Raw genomic sequence first — 12,100 nt, 5'->3', positions numbered from 1 at the left:
TCAGCAGAACATGTTGATGACAGGAACGAAGAGAAATGTGACGTTTTCTAAATCTTTGTGGGATTCACAGAGAAATTATATTTATAATATTATGCATTGACGAGTCTGCTTGTTATTTATTAACGTTTTTTGGACGTTGAAAGAAATGTGAGTGTTCACTGTTGGTGTCCAAAGATTTTTGTCTGAAAAGTAAAACTCAGCTGAGTTAGATTAGATAACAACAACAACAACAACAACAACAACAACAACAACAACAACAACAACAACAACAACAACAACAACAATAATAATAATAATAATAATAATAAGTATAACATGAATATAGTACAACGAATACAGAAAATACCATTTACTAATTCACAAACTAAAGAAGAAAAGAAATGATCTCATTGGTAGAAGAAAAACGTGTAAAAGTCACATTTCAGGCAAATACAAATAACATGTTGAATACTGATTAAAAACGTGCTGATTGCGCGCATGTGACGTCATAACAATGGGTGTTTCCTTCGTTTCTTCTTTTGTTGTATTTAAACATTTCTACTTTAAACAAAGTAAAAACAGAATTCTGGCTTTTATTTCCTCATCTAACGTTTCCTAAGCGCGTTTCGTCCTTTTTGGCCTGCTGCTGCTCAGGCTTCCGTACTCCGTCTTGTTTGACGTAGCGTGAATACAAATAGTGCAGTGTTGGCGCTGTGTGTTAATATTAAGAGATTTAGCGGCGTTTTAAAGACTTACGAACACTTGAAATCATTTATTTAATGCAAAAACTGCGCAGAATGAAGCGCATGGGCACCGCAGCTAAGCCAAGTGACGCGTTAGCTTCAGGGCTAGCTTCCCGTTAGCATTGGATGTAAACATTGCGACAGGTGAGCGTTAGGAGGATGTGTGAGTGAAAAGCAGGAAGAACATGTACAAACATCAGTGTGTGTTTGAATCTACACAGGCCGCACACATGTCGGAACTGGAATCCCTGATCGTTGACTTCCAGGCTCAGCTGTCGGAGGTGATGGAGACCGCGGTGAAGACGGCGATGTTTGAGGTCAGCAGGCTGGTGGAGGAGGTGGTGTTTGTGCAGGTAAAACACAGATTTACTCATCAAAAACACCGTTAATATATTTATCAATTGGTAGAGTTTTCGAGTTCAGTACCTGAGATTGTATACAGAGAGACATCGGCCCTACTCACACTACAGGGCTCTCAAGTTTCAGAGAATAACAAGAGTGAGACTTTAGTGATCTGATGTGTTCTAGCGAAAAAAAGTCATTTTTTAACCTGACTCATGTTTTAATGTTGATTTCTACCTTCAGAATGATGTCATCACCTCCATACCAGCAGCTCTCCCTGCACTGTGGCCTCCTGATGCTAGTTTTAATCAACCAAAAATTACAAATGAAAACTAACAAGAATTTTGACAAAATACATTTATTAGTCAATATTTCATATGAACAACTGTCCATCATTGATCTGGGGACATGTCTCATGTTGTAGGTGTTTATCACAGATGTTGATGATGACAGAGGCTCCCACTTAAAACACTGTGGCCCAAGGCAGTGCTACCTTTACCTCAGCTCTCCTTGTATCAATCAATCAATCAATCAATCTTTATTTGTATAGCGCCAAATCATAACCAATGGTATCTCAAGGCACTTTACAGTAGAGCAGTCTTAAGGACGGACTCTTCATTTTATGGATACACACATATGCATATATACGTATATACACATACATATGTATCCCACACCCAACATGAATTCATCATGGCGGCAAGGAAAACCTTCTGTTAAGCAGCAGGAACCTTGTGTGGATCCCATTCCTATGATGAACAGCCATCCACGTTATGCTGGATAAGTAGTAGCTGAAGTAGTAGCTGAATAAGTTTTAATTCATTTAAGTTAATGTCTAACACAGACATACACACATAGAAGTGGGTGATATGGAGAAAAATATCACATCACGATTTATTCTTTATAAAATCACGATCACAATACGATTTTTTTCATTTAAATCATTTACACTATTTTTAAGTTATTTACCAATAAAACAAACCAATTCACCTACTTAAAATCATCACCCTAAATATAAAAAAGGAATAAAAGATCATTTAAGACAAGATCATTTTCAAATATTTTTTTAAATTGTATGTAAGTAATTTATCAAACTGGTTATAAGTATAATTAACATTAAACTAAAGGTCTGACATGTTCTTATAGTCACACAGTCTTTTTACTTTGTTTAACTAAAGTAGTGTAGCATTAGCATTAGCATCACATGCTACATAACAAAGCATCATATCAGTCTAGTGATTTCTATTAGTTATTAAGGTAACACACTCATATTAATAAAATCATACTTTAAACAGTGTTTTAACGCCTCATTTCACACAGTTTAGACAATCATATCCTTTACAAGATAAAACGTTACTGCTTTGGTTACATTAGGCCTGGGTGATATGGACCAATATTCATATCTATATATTTTTACTCTAAATGACAGTAGGTGATATAAACTATTTATTTTTTATCAATAATTTTACAATAAAAACAATAATAAGTCAAAGTCAGTGGAGCCACAAAGACCCTTTTATTAATCACTAGCAGCACAATAACTACATTTGGACTTTTTCCTTCATTAAGGCTGAAATGTGATTAAATGATGTAGTGATGATTTTTTCAGGGCAGCTCTGAGTTGTTGAAAGTAGTTTTTAAAGTAAATCACATTCAGGACACTGTCTCTTTAAGAATGTGTAAACAGCCCCGTTAGCTGCAGCGTACTTCTGACCTGTTTAAGCTCTTAATTCAAGTAACACCAATAACAAATCAACAAAAGCGCACCAGGGTCAGGACATGAGTTAAATTATATGAACATAATTTGCTCTAACAGTGTACAGAGTTTCAGTGCAGAATCCTTTTTCAATATTTTCAGGGATTTCACAAGCAGAATAAAGTCATTTTCCAAAATAAGAAACTAGGGTGTTTTATTTATCAATTATTTAAATCAGCATTTATGTATGGAGAATTTGGCTGTCAATATGAAATTATTAACAACAAAGTCTATGTTTTTATCATTAGAAAAGTAACCAAATGTAATACAATCAACTGTTAGTGGGATTTATTTGTTATGCAGTTTCTGTGAACGTTTAATATTGTGACAACTCTTAAGATCGATTTCAAGAGTAAGATATAAATTAAATCGGGATGTATATTCGGTTCAGTTTCTTTATTGAATTAAATGGTGATCTCACTGAACAATTATCGATAAAGAAGTGGTTCACAGTTTATCTCATTGTACAAATAATTTTATAGTGTTTCTACAGATATCAGCAAGTCAGATTTAAGGGTTTAATGCCCTGTCTGTAGATGTTGTAGGAGGTGAAGTAGGAAGGTGCTGAGTCATTGTACAACATGATTTATTTTAGGTTAAATTGTTATATCATGATTTTATTTGTCATTAATCATTAAGAGTCTCTGTAAAAAATAGCTATTTATTTCAATTGTTTTCTTAAAGCTATAGGGAGCCATTGTATAAGAGTCAAAGGGCCACATTAGGCCCCAGAGCCACAGGTTGCAGACCCCTGCTCTGAGAGAACCACAGCTGAACATCTGTCCTGGTATCATAGTCCATCAGTTCTGGTCCCTCTATGATGATTCTGATGAGTGTGTACGCTTTATTGCTGAGCTCAGCACATTCTTCATTTTTACTGTTGCTCTCAATGTGAGCGTGCACTCAGTGATCGACTCGTTATGTCTGGCTACGTTCACGGACCGTGCACACTCCAAAGGTGCACATTGGTGTTGATACTCGGTGCATTCACTGTTGCTTTACGTGAGCACACAGAGAGAGAGATTTTTATGAGATTTTACAAAACACTTTATTTACTCAGATTTAGATTTTACCATTAAATCCAATAAAGTGAATTCTAGGTTCTTTTGAGAAATGTTTTTTAATTTTTTGTGAAAACATTGGTGGTGGTGCACCGATTTAACGGTTCCTTCAAACGTTTCCCCAGACAATCGTCACAATGACAGCGTTTCATCCACATTTTGTCACTTTCTATGTTTAACGGTGGATTCTGTTTTTATTGGTTTTATTCTGTGATTCAGTTACATTAAAGCCCTAATTTATCAACAGCACACAGTGATGGACTGTGAGTCCCTTTTCCTTTTTAGATCCTCCCTAAAATATAAGCAGGTCACTGTGATTGAGAAGATTGACAAACCTTAAACATCAAGAACAAAAACAGAACAAGCCTCGGTCTTTAAGAGCAATTATAGTTTGTCATTATTCTGAAGGTCAAAAACCTCTGTGATGTTTTTAATCACCTTCAAGTCCCAGTTTACCGTGTTTCATGTGACTGGCTTTACCAGCTGCAAAACAAAGAGGAGGAGCCGACAAAGAAGGCGGAGCTATTTCAGAGAAGCACTGTGAAGGCGCTTGAACGTATCTGTGATGAACTTGTGTGTGTGTGTGTGTGTGTGTGTGTGTGTGTGTAGGTGCGGCGCAGGGATCAGGAGTTGGAGGCTCTGAGGCTGCAGCTGCAGTGGACAGAGAGAGAACACGGGGACGATGGAGGAGCACCAACTGGGAAGTGTGGGAGTGTGTGTGGTGACACTGCAGCAGAAACTGCTGAGGAAGGTGAGACTCCGTCTGCTCTGTGAAACCATCACTTTTTTTTTAAATTATAATTTTCCAGGTCCATACAGTCAATGATAATACATATCGTATGGCCCACAGTAAAGTATCCCAGAACCAGTAAACAGTACAAGCGTGAAAGGACCCATCAGACATCCATACATCCAGTAATAACCATTGAAAATAATAACTAATTCATCACCTCATTGACCCATAAAGCCTCTACAGAGGGAAGAAAAAAGAAAAATACACAAAAATAGACTTTAGACAAATTATGGTTGTATTGGCGTGACAAACGTTATTCATTTTTCCATCTTTTCAAAAAAGTTCCTTGTTGCATTCTTAAAGCAAAGGTAATATTTTTTGGTTTTAACCACTTTCTAGTGATAGCGTTTCTGCTAGCAGCACTTAGCATCCAATAATGGTATTTGACATTAGAAGAAACTTTTTCTGATGTTATGGCAGCCAAGTATAATGATTCACATGTAAATTGAATGTCTGTCTGAAAAGCACTTTGTGAAATGGTAGGTACCTCCTGCTACAATGGGATCAATGATGCACAGGACCAGAACACGTGAAAATGGTTTGCTTTGAGACACCCACACTGTTGCCACCATGCAGAGGAATTTGTGTAGTGTCCCTTTTAAGCTGCTCATAGGATTTTTCCATTGTATCTCACATAAGTTCTATTTTTGTTTTACATACAGTGAACTATATTTTGTTTGTTGTAGATTCTTGAGATGAGTTTCTGGTTAGAGCCAGCTCCATCAGCCTCTATAAATATTTTGAACAGAATATTGTCCCAGCCCACTTGTGAACATCCCTTCTGCATTTGGTTAATATAATGTCGGACCTGAAGGTCACAACTCCTGCATCCATACTATCAGGCAAAAAACTAGATCAGGTGCACACCATCTCAAGACCGTTGCCTCTCTCTCAGGTCATTTTGAGCACATTCATTTCATTTTCATACCCGCTTATTCCCATTTATCAGGGTCGCGGGGGTCTGCTGGTGCCAATCTCCGGCTCTCATAGGGCGCTGGGCGGGGGTACACCCTGGACAGGGCGCCAGTCCATCACAGGGCAACACAGACACAGACAACCATTCACTCTCTCATTCACTCCTATGGGCAATTTAGAGACTCAATCAACCTTACAGTCATGTTTTTGGATTGTGGGAAGAAGCCGGAGTACCTGGAGGAAACTCACGCAGCACGGGGAGAACATGCAAACTCCACACAGAAAGGACCCAAGTCCACCCCAGCGCTTGAACCCAGGACCTTCTTGCTGTGGGGCGGACGTGCTAACCACTGTTAACAATTAAAAAATTATCCACCAAACTAACATGTTGTACTTTAAATCAGCTTAAATATTGTATGCTGTTACATATATACAATAAAAACCGTGTCAATGATTGATTTTTACATGTCTCTGTTCTTCTTCTTCTTCTTCATTCTCTAATGTTTGCTTGTTCTCTAGATAATCCAGGCATTAGTTTTGTGAAAAATGAGGAGGAATCTCTGGACGATTGGATATCGAGCTGTAAAGAAGAAAAACTCACTGGAAGCTCTCAGAGCAGCCACAGTAAAGAAAAGGTCAGTTCACAGTCCCACATGTTTGGATTAGCTTAGCACGTAGCAACCAGTCCCACATGTTTGGGTTAGCTTAGCACGTAGCAACCAGTCCCACATGTTTGGGTTAGCTTAGCACGTAGCAACCAGTCCCACGTGTTTAGGTTAACTTAGCATGTAGCAACCAGTCCCACATGTTTGGGTTAGCTTAGCACGTAGCAACCAGTCCCACATGTTTAGGTTAACTTAGCATGTAGCAACCAGTCCCACGTGTTTAAGTTAACTTAGCACGTAGCAACCAGTCCCACATGTTTAGGTTAATTTGGGATTAAGTAACCAGTCGTACATGTTTAGGTTAGCTTAGCAGGTAGCAACCAGTCCCACATGTTTGGATTAGCTTAGCATGAGACAACCAGTCCCACATGTTTAGGCTAGCTTAGCAGGTAACAATCATTCCCAGTTTTTTAGGTTAGCTTAGCAGATAGCATCAAATTCCACATGTTTGGGTTAGCTTAACATGTAGCAAATAGTCCCACATGTTTGGACTAGCTTAGCAGTTAGCAACAAATCCCACATGTTTGGGTTATTTTAGCATTGAGCAAACCAGTCCTACATCTTTGGGCTAGCTTATCAAGTAGCAACCATTTCCGGATGTTTAGGTTAGCTTAGCATGTAGCAACCAGTTCCACATGTTTGGATTAGCTTAGCATGAGGCAACCAGTTCCACTTGTTTGGATTAGTTTAGCAGGTAGCAACCATTCCCAGATGTTTAGGTTAATTTGGGATTAAGTAACCAGTCGTACATGTTTAGGTTAGCTTAGCAGGTAGCAACCAGTCCCACATGTTTGGATTAGCTTAGCATGAGACAACCAGTCCCACATGTTTAGGCTAGCTTAGCAGGTAACAATCATTCCCAGTTTTTTAGGTTAGCTTAGCAGATAGCATCAAATTCCACATGTTTGGGTTAGCTTAACATGTAGCAAATAGTCCCACATGTTTGGACTAGCTTAGCAGTTAGCAACAAATCCCACATGTTTGGGTTATTTTAGCATTGAGCAAACCAGTCCTACATCTTTGGGCTAGCTTATCAAGTAGCAACCATTTCCGGATGTTTAGGTTAGCTTAGCATGTAGCAACCAGTTCCACATGTTTGGATTAGCTTAGCATGAGGCAACCAGTTCCACTTGTTTGGATTAGTTTAGCAGGTAGCAACCATTCCCAGATGTTTAGGTTAGCTTAGCAGGTAGCATCAAATCCCACATGTTTGGGTTATCTTCGCATTAAGCAACCAATCCCACAAGTTTAGGCTAGCTTAGCAAGTATCAACCATTGTTTAGGTTTGCTGTGCTAACGAGAAAACTCATTATTTGCGTTTTATCACAGAGATTACTAGAAAACACCCTGGAGGAGGTCCCTCATCAATATCTAAGCTGTAATGTGATGTAGTGACCAACTGTGCCCTGAAGGTGGCAGCAGTACACCTTTAGAAGTGTGATTAGCCACTGATGCTACCATTAGCTAAAGAGGAAGAAACAGGGACGAGGGAGATCATGGCGCTATGAAGTGATATTGTGATGTATCCATCAGCTCACTGCTCCACATACTAACACAGAACATGTGGACCTGAGTGGATTATTGATTATGTTGTGATCGTGATAAAACCAACAACTAACAGGGCCAAACAGGTCAGCTTTGCGTGTCGGGAGGAAGAGGAAGTTACGTCTGTGTGATTGACGGGGGGAGGGGGCCAAATACAAAATACAGTAAGCCTCTGAGCCAGATAGCAAAATAATAGGTGACGTGTAGGCGGTAGCAATCAGAGATCACCCGTGATGGGCAGAGCTCAGAGGGAGAGAAAAAGAGTTTACGAGACAGAAAATGGCGCTACGAGAGATGATGCTGAAGTTCACAGCAGCTCACACTCAACCAGAGCATGTGTGGAACTATTCAGAGTGTGGTGATGGTGAGAGAAAACAATAAAAAAAACACTCGGCATGTCTGGGAGGAGGAGGAAGATGCGTGTGTGGAGAATGACGGGGGAGAGACTTGTAGGAACGCCAAAATACAGTAAGAAATCCATTCAACTCTGACATAGATAATAAAATAATAATAATGTTGTCATTTAAAGCCTGGTCTCAGTGTTTTTATAGTTTTATAGAAGGAAACTAATGTTGAGGTGTCACTAAAGCAAAAAACAGTAGTTTGAAAGTCACTAATAGATTATTTCAGAAAAAGACGTTTTTCTCATTTTTTTGTCACAAACTGGTGATTTGTGTGAAACTTGCCTCTATTCAACTGATGATTACAGAAGAACGAAACAAGCTAGAAACTAAATCATTTTTTTGATGAAATTAGAGACTTTAATCTGGTGTCAGAATTCAGATAGTACAAAATATTCTGTGGGTCTTTAAAAATCAGTCAAAATGCTTAAAAACGTCTGGCACTGAATGTGTTAAAGTGTTTTGCTCTGTAATCTGCAGCTCACTGAGGAAGAGGAGGGTGTGGGGATAAAGGAGGAAGATGTTGAAACACCTTTACATTTGGGAGTTTGGAGCAGGAAAGGCCAAGGTTTGTATCCTCTTTGTCTGCCTTTGAACACGCTTTATTGATTTTAACATTTGATGTAGAAGTATGGGATCAAATTAAGGTCATAAAGATATTGTCTGCAAAAAAAATCTGTGTGAAAAATATTTACACCTGTGTGTGTACTTTTCTTACAAGTACAAAACCAAATACACAGATGAATTGTGACCCTGGTTTTATTACGTTTGTAGACCAGCCAATCAGCTCTCAGCTTACAAAACACCATCGGAGGGCTTCCTGCTGGAACTCACCTGTTTACTGTAACAGAAAACCTCTCACACACACACACAATGGTTTTTACAGGTGTAAATATTTTTCACACACACCAAATGGTTTATAAATATAAATAATTAGATTAGATTAGATTAGATTGGTTTATTTGAAAGGAGACAATATAACACATGAACAAACATGGTTAAAAAGTCAGAATTACCCAGAAGGCTATTTTTCATCGGTCGACCCCAATTTTTTCACACAGATTTTTTTGCAGACACAAAATATTTATGACCCTAATTTGATCCCATAGTGAAGTGTCAGAAATGGGAGTAATGTAACTAAAATGAAATATAGGTGTATGATGTACTGTAAATAGGTTAAAATGAGCAAAAAAATACTGAAATTGTTCACATTGTTTCTTATTTATTTATGTATTTATTCTTTTGTTTAAGTAGGGACAGTACATATTAATGAATGTTGGCCCTAAGATGCTTCTCTCACAGTTTTTTGCAAACTCAAATGGGGTCCTGACGCCAAGGTTGAGAACGTCTGGTTTAGGGTACATCACCTGTTAATGAGCTGTTTCTATGATTGAAACAGTGCGCCCCCCTGTGGTCATATCAGGAACGACAGTGTTTAGCAAGTCTTAGGCTTTTCTCTGAGTTAATGTACTTTTTATGGTCAATAAACACATTTAATGATTGTTTTTATCATGAGCTCTTGTGTTTTTGTGTTTCCGTAGAAGTGGCGAGACGGGGGGCAAGTGGAACAGATGCTGCTCATCGTAATCACAGTGACACAGGCTGGGCGGAGTCACAGGTACGTAGTTCTCCTGGATTGTCTGAAGACTTAAAGGCTGAACAGGAGCCCGAGACGTCCCAACGCCACGGTGTCTGCTCAGATGTTCCTCCAACGTGTTCTGAGCCTGGGTCAGACAGTGACCGTGGCGAGCGCACGGACAGCCAATCGCTGGTGGTCGCTGTAAACGTCAGATCAGAGATGCACAAACGGGTCGTAGGTCATCCTCAACCCGCGGCGCTGCAGTGCAGAACGGGTGCTAGCGTTCGCCTCCAGGCGTCGACTTCTCTTCCTCAGCGAGCGCCCAAAAGACTTGTTCACATGCACTCCAACAGCTCCGCAGTAGCTCCGCCCCTCACCACTCTCTGCCGCTTGCCTTCCACGTCCAAAGCCCCTCCTCCTCCTGCTCCTCCCTCCGCCGTCACGCTCCACCCACGCCTACAAACCGCCGCCACGTGGCCCGACATTAAGTCCCATCATCCCGCGCCGCCGCCGGACACCCACGCTCGCGTCCACGCCGGCCCGAGACACTTCCTGCGCTGCGGTCAGTGCGGGAAGTGCTTTTCCCACCCCTCCAACCTGAAGGCCCACCTACACATCCACACGGGGGAGAGACCGTTCTGCTGCTCTCTGTGCGGGCGCACCTTCACCAAACACAGCAACCTGAAGGCCCACCGGAGGGTCCACACCGGGGAGAGACCATACTGCTGTCAGGCCTGTGGGAAACGCTTCACGCAGAAATGTAACCTGAAGCGCCACCAGAGGATCCACCTGGACGTATGACGCCACGTTTAGCACGACTCACATGGACGAGGGCGGAGCCACGTGCTAAACACACAATCCTCCAATCACTGTTTGTTTGCTTTGTTCCTCTTTCATATTTTTAGTATTTATTCAACAGTTTTGGGAAGATAAAAGTTACAGGAGCTTTTTGTAAAATTGCAGCGAAATGTAAGAATAAATAAACAAATTAAATCACATTTTAATATCGAAATGAAAATGAATATAGAAATGTGCGACAGAACATGTTTAAAGCCAATGATATTAGAGGAAAAGAGAGAAAAATCAAACCCATATTAACCCATAAGGGAGTGGTTCCAAACCTTTTTTGGATCGTGACCCCATTTTAATATAACAAATGTCAAAGAATTTGAACCAGCTGCAGATATTTATTTTAACCATGTATTTATTAATTTTATATTTTAACAAAGTGAAATTATGAAACAAATTATTTAAAATATATATATTTTTAGTAATTATTCTTTGTTTATCAATTACGAGACATTTCATGTGACCCCATTTAAATTCCAGGCAACCCCACATGGGGTCACCGCCCCAAGGTTGAAAAACACTGCCATAACGTGTTAAAACAGACACGTTGATGTGTAAAATGCTAATGGTGGTTAGCATTTCTATCAGGGCGGTGTTTTTTTTAAAAAATATAGAAATAAACATATTGTTACAAAATGTCATTGGTTGGAAAACGACCTTTGAAAGCCTTTAGCATAAGTTAACATAGCTAGCATAAGTTAGCATAGCTAGCATAAGTTAGCCAGGCTTCAAAGCAGACAGGCAGCAGGATATTATTCTATATATTAGGAGGCAATGATTTGATTCATGGATTTTAGAACAGTTTAATCTGAAATGATTCAGTGAATTTTTATCCAAAATAATAATGTGTAAAGTGTGAGGTTAAAATAATCCCTGATACCAGACAGTACAGGTGAGTTTTTACTAGATTATTGTCTAGATTAGTATTATTATAGATTATTATTTATTATAAATGAATCATCTATAAATTTATGATGGACATGAACAAACAAGTAAATAACATTTAATGTCAAATATATTCACATTTTATTTGAATAAAGTCCAACCAACATTTCAGTTTAAATGACCTGGATGTTAACTTTTCAATAATCAATATGTTTTCAATAAAAATACATATTGGGTTTACCTGACTCTACTGATTGTTTTTATACATTAAAATAATACAATATTAATATAAATATTGATGTGTTCAGGTTAAATGAGCAGTGGTTGAACCTTTTAACATGATGGTTGTCATGAGGCTTCTGCAGAGCTAATGCTAACGAGCTAATGCTACATGTGCTGCTGCTGCAGTGAACACAACGGTTCTCAACCTTGGGGTCAGGACCACATTTTGGGTCGTGAGGCTGTGGGAGGGGGGTCGCCAGATGCTGTCAAGAAACTAAGTCTAATTTTTGAACAACTTGAGCCAATTTTTGCTAATTTTTACCCTTTTTTCTTACCATATTTTTGCTCCTTTTAATGCATTTTTG

The 12,100-nt window shown here is 39.2% G+C and overlaps 1 protein-coding gene across 2 annotated transcripts; it reads left to right on the top strand.

Annotated features, from left to right (window-relative positions):
• The first annotated feature begins 643 nt into the window (after nucleotides 1–643).
• Nucleotides 644–12,094, top strand: LOC114465844 (zinc finger protein 526). 2 transcript variants are annotated; one of them, XM_028451125.1, is made up of 6 exons: nucleotides 644–866; nucleotides 944–1,039; nucleotides 4,491–4,632; nucleotides 6,109–6,224; nucleotides 8,681–8,768; nucleotides 9,742–12,094. In XM_028451125.1, exons 2-6 carry the CDS (start codon nucleotides 953–955, stop codon nucleotides 10,578–10,580), a joined length of 1,272 nt encoding a protein of 423 aa, XP_028306926.1. In that variant the 5' UTR covers nucleotides 644–866; nucleotides 944–952; the 3' UTR covers nucleotides 10,581–12,094. The 2 variants fall into 2 exon arrangements, with proteins under 2 accessions (XP_028306926.1, XP_028306920.1); XM_028451119.1 differs by having other exon boundaries at nucleotides 944–1,075; nucleotides 9,742–12,091.
• The last annotated feature ends 6 nt before the right edge of the window (nucleotides 12,095–12,100 follow it).

The sequence above is a fragment of the Gouania willdenowi genome, chromosome 1 (genome assembly GCF_900634775.1).
Source record: "Gouania willdenowi chromosome 1, fGouWil2.1, whole genome shotgun sequence".
In the NCBI taxonomy this organism is placed as follows: Eukaryota; Metazoa; Chordata; class Actinopteri; order Blenniiformes; family Gobiesocidae; genus Gouania; species Gouania willdenowi.
Note: the sequence above shows the minus strand (reverse complement) of the source record. Positions and strands in the feature narration are given on the sequence as shown.

Coding starts and splice junctions, on each gene's coding strand:
- LOC114465844 (XM_028451119.1), top strand. CDS start 953: ATGTCGGAACTGGAATCCCTGATCGTTGACTTCCAGGCTCAGCTGTCG. Junction 1,076..4,490: donor AGGAGGTGGTGTTTGTGCAG/GTAAAACACAGA, acceptor GTGTGTGTGTAG/GTGCGGCGCAGGGATCAGGA. Junction 8,769..9,741: donor TTGGAGCAGGAAAGGCCAAG/GTTTGTATCCTC, acceptor GTGTTTCCGTAG/AAGTGGCGAGACGGGGGGCA.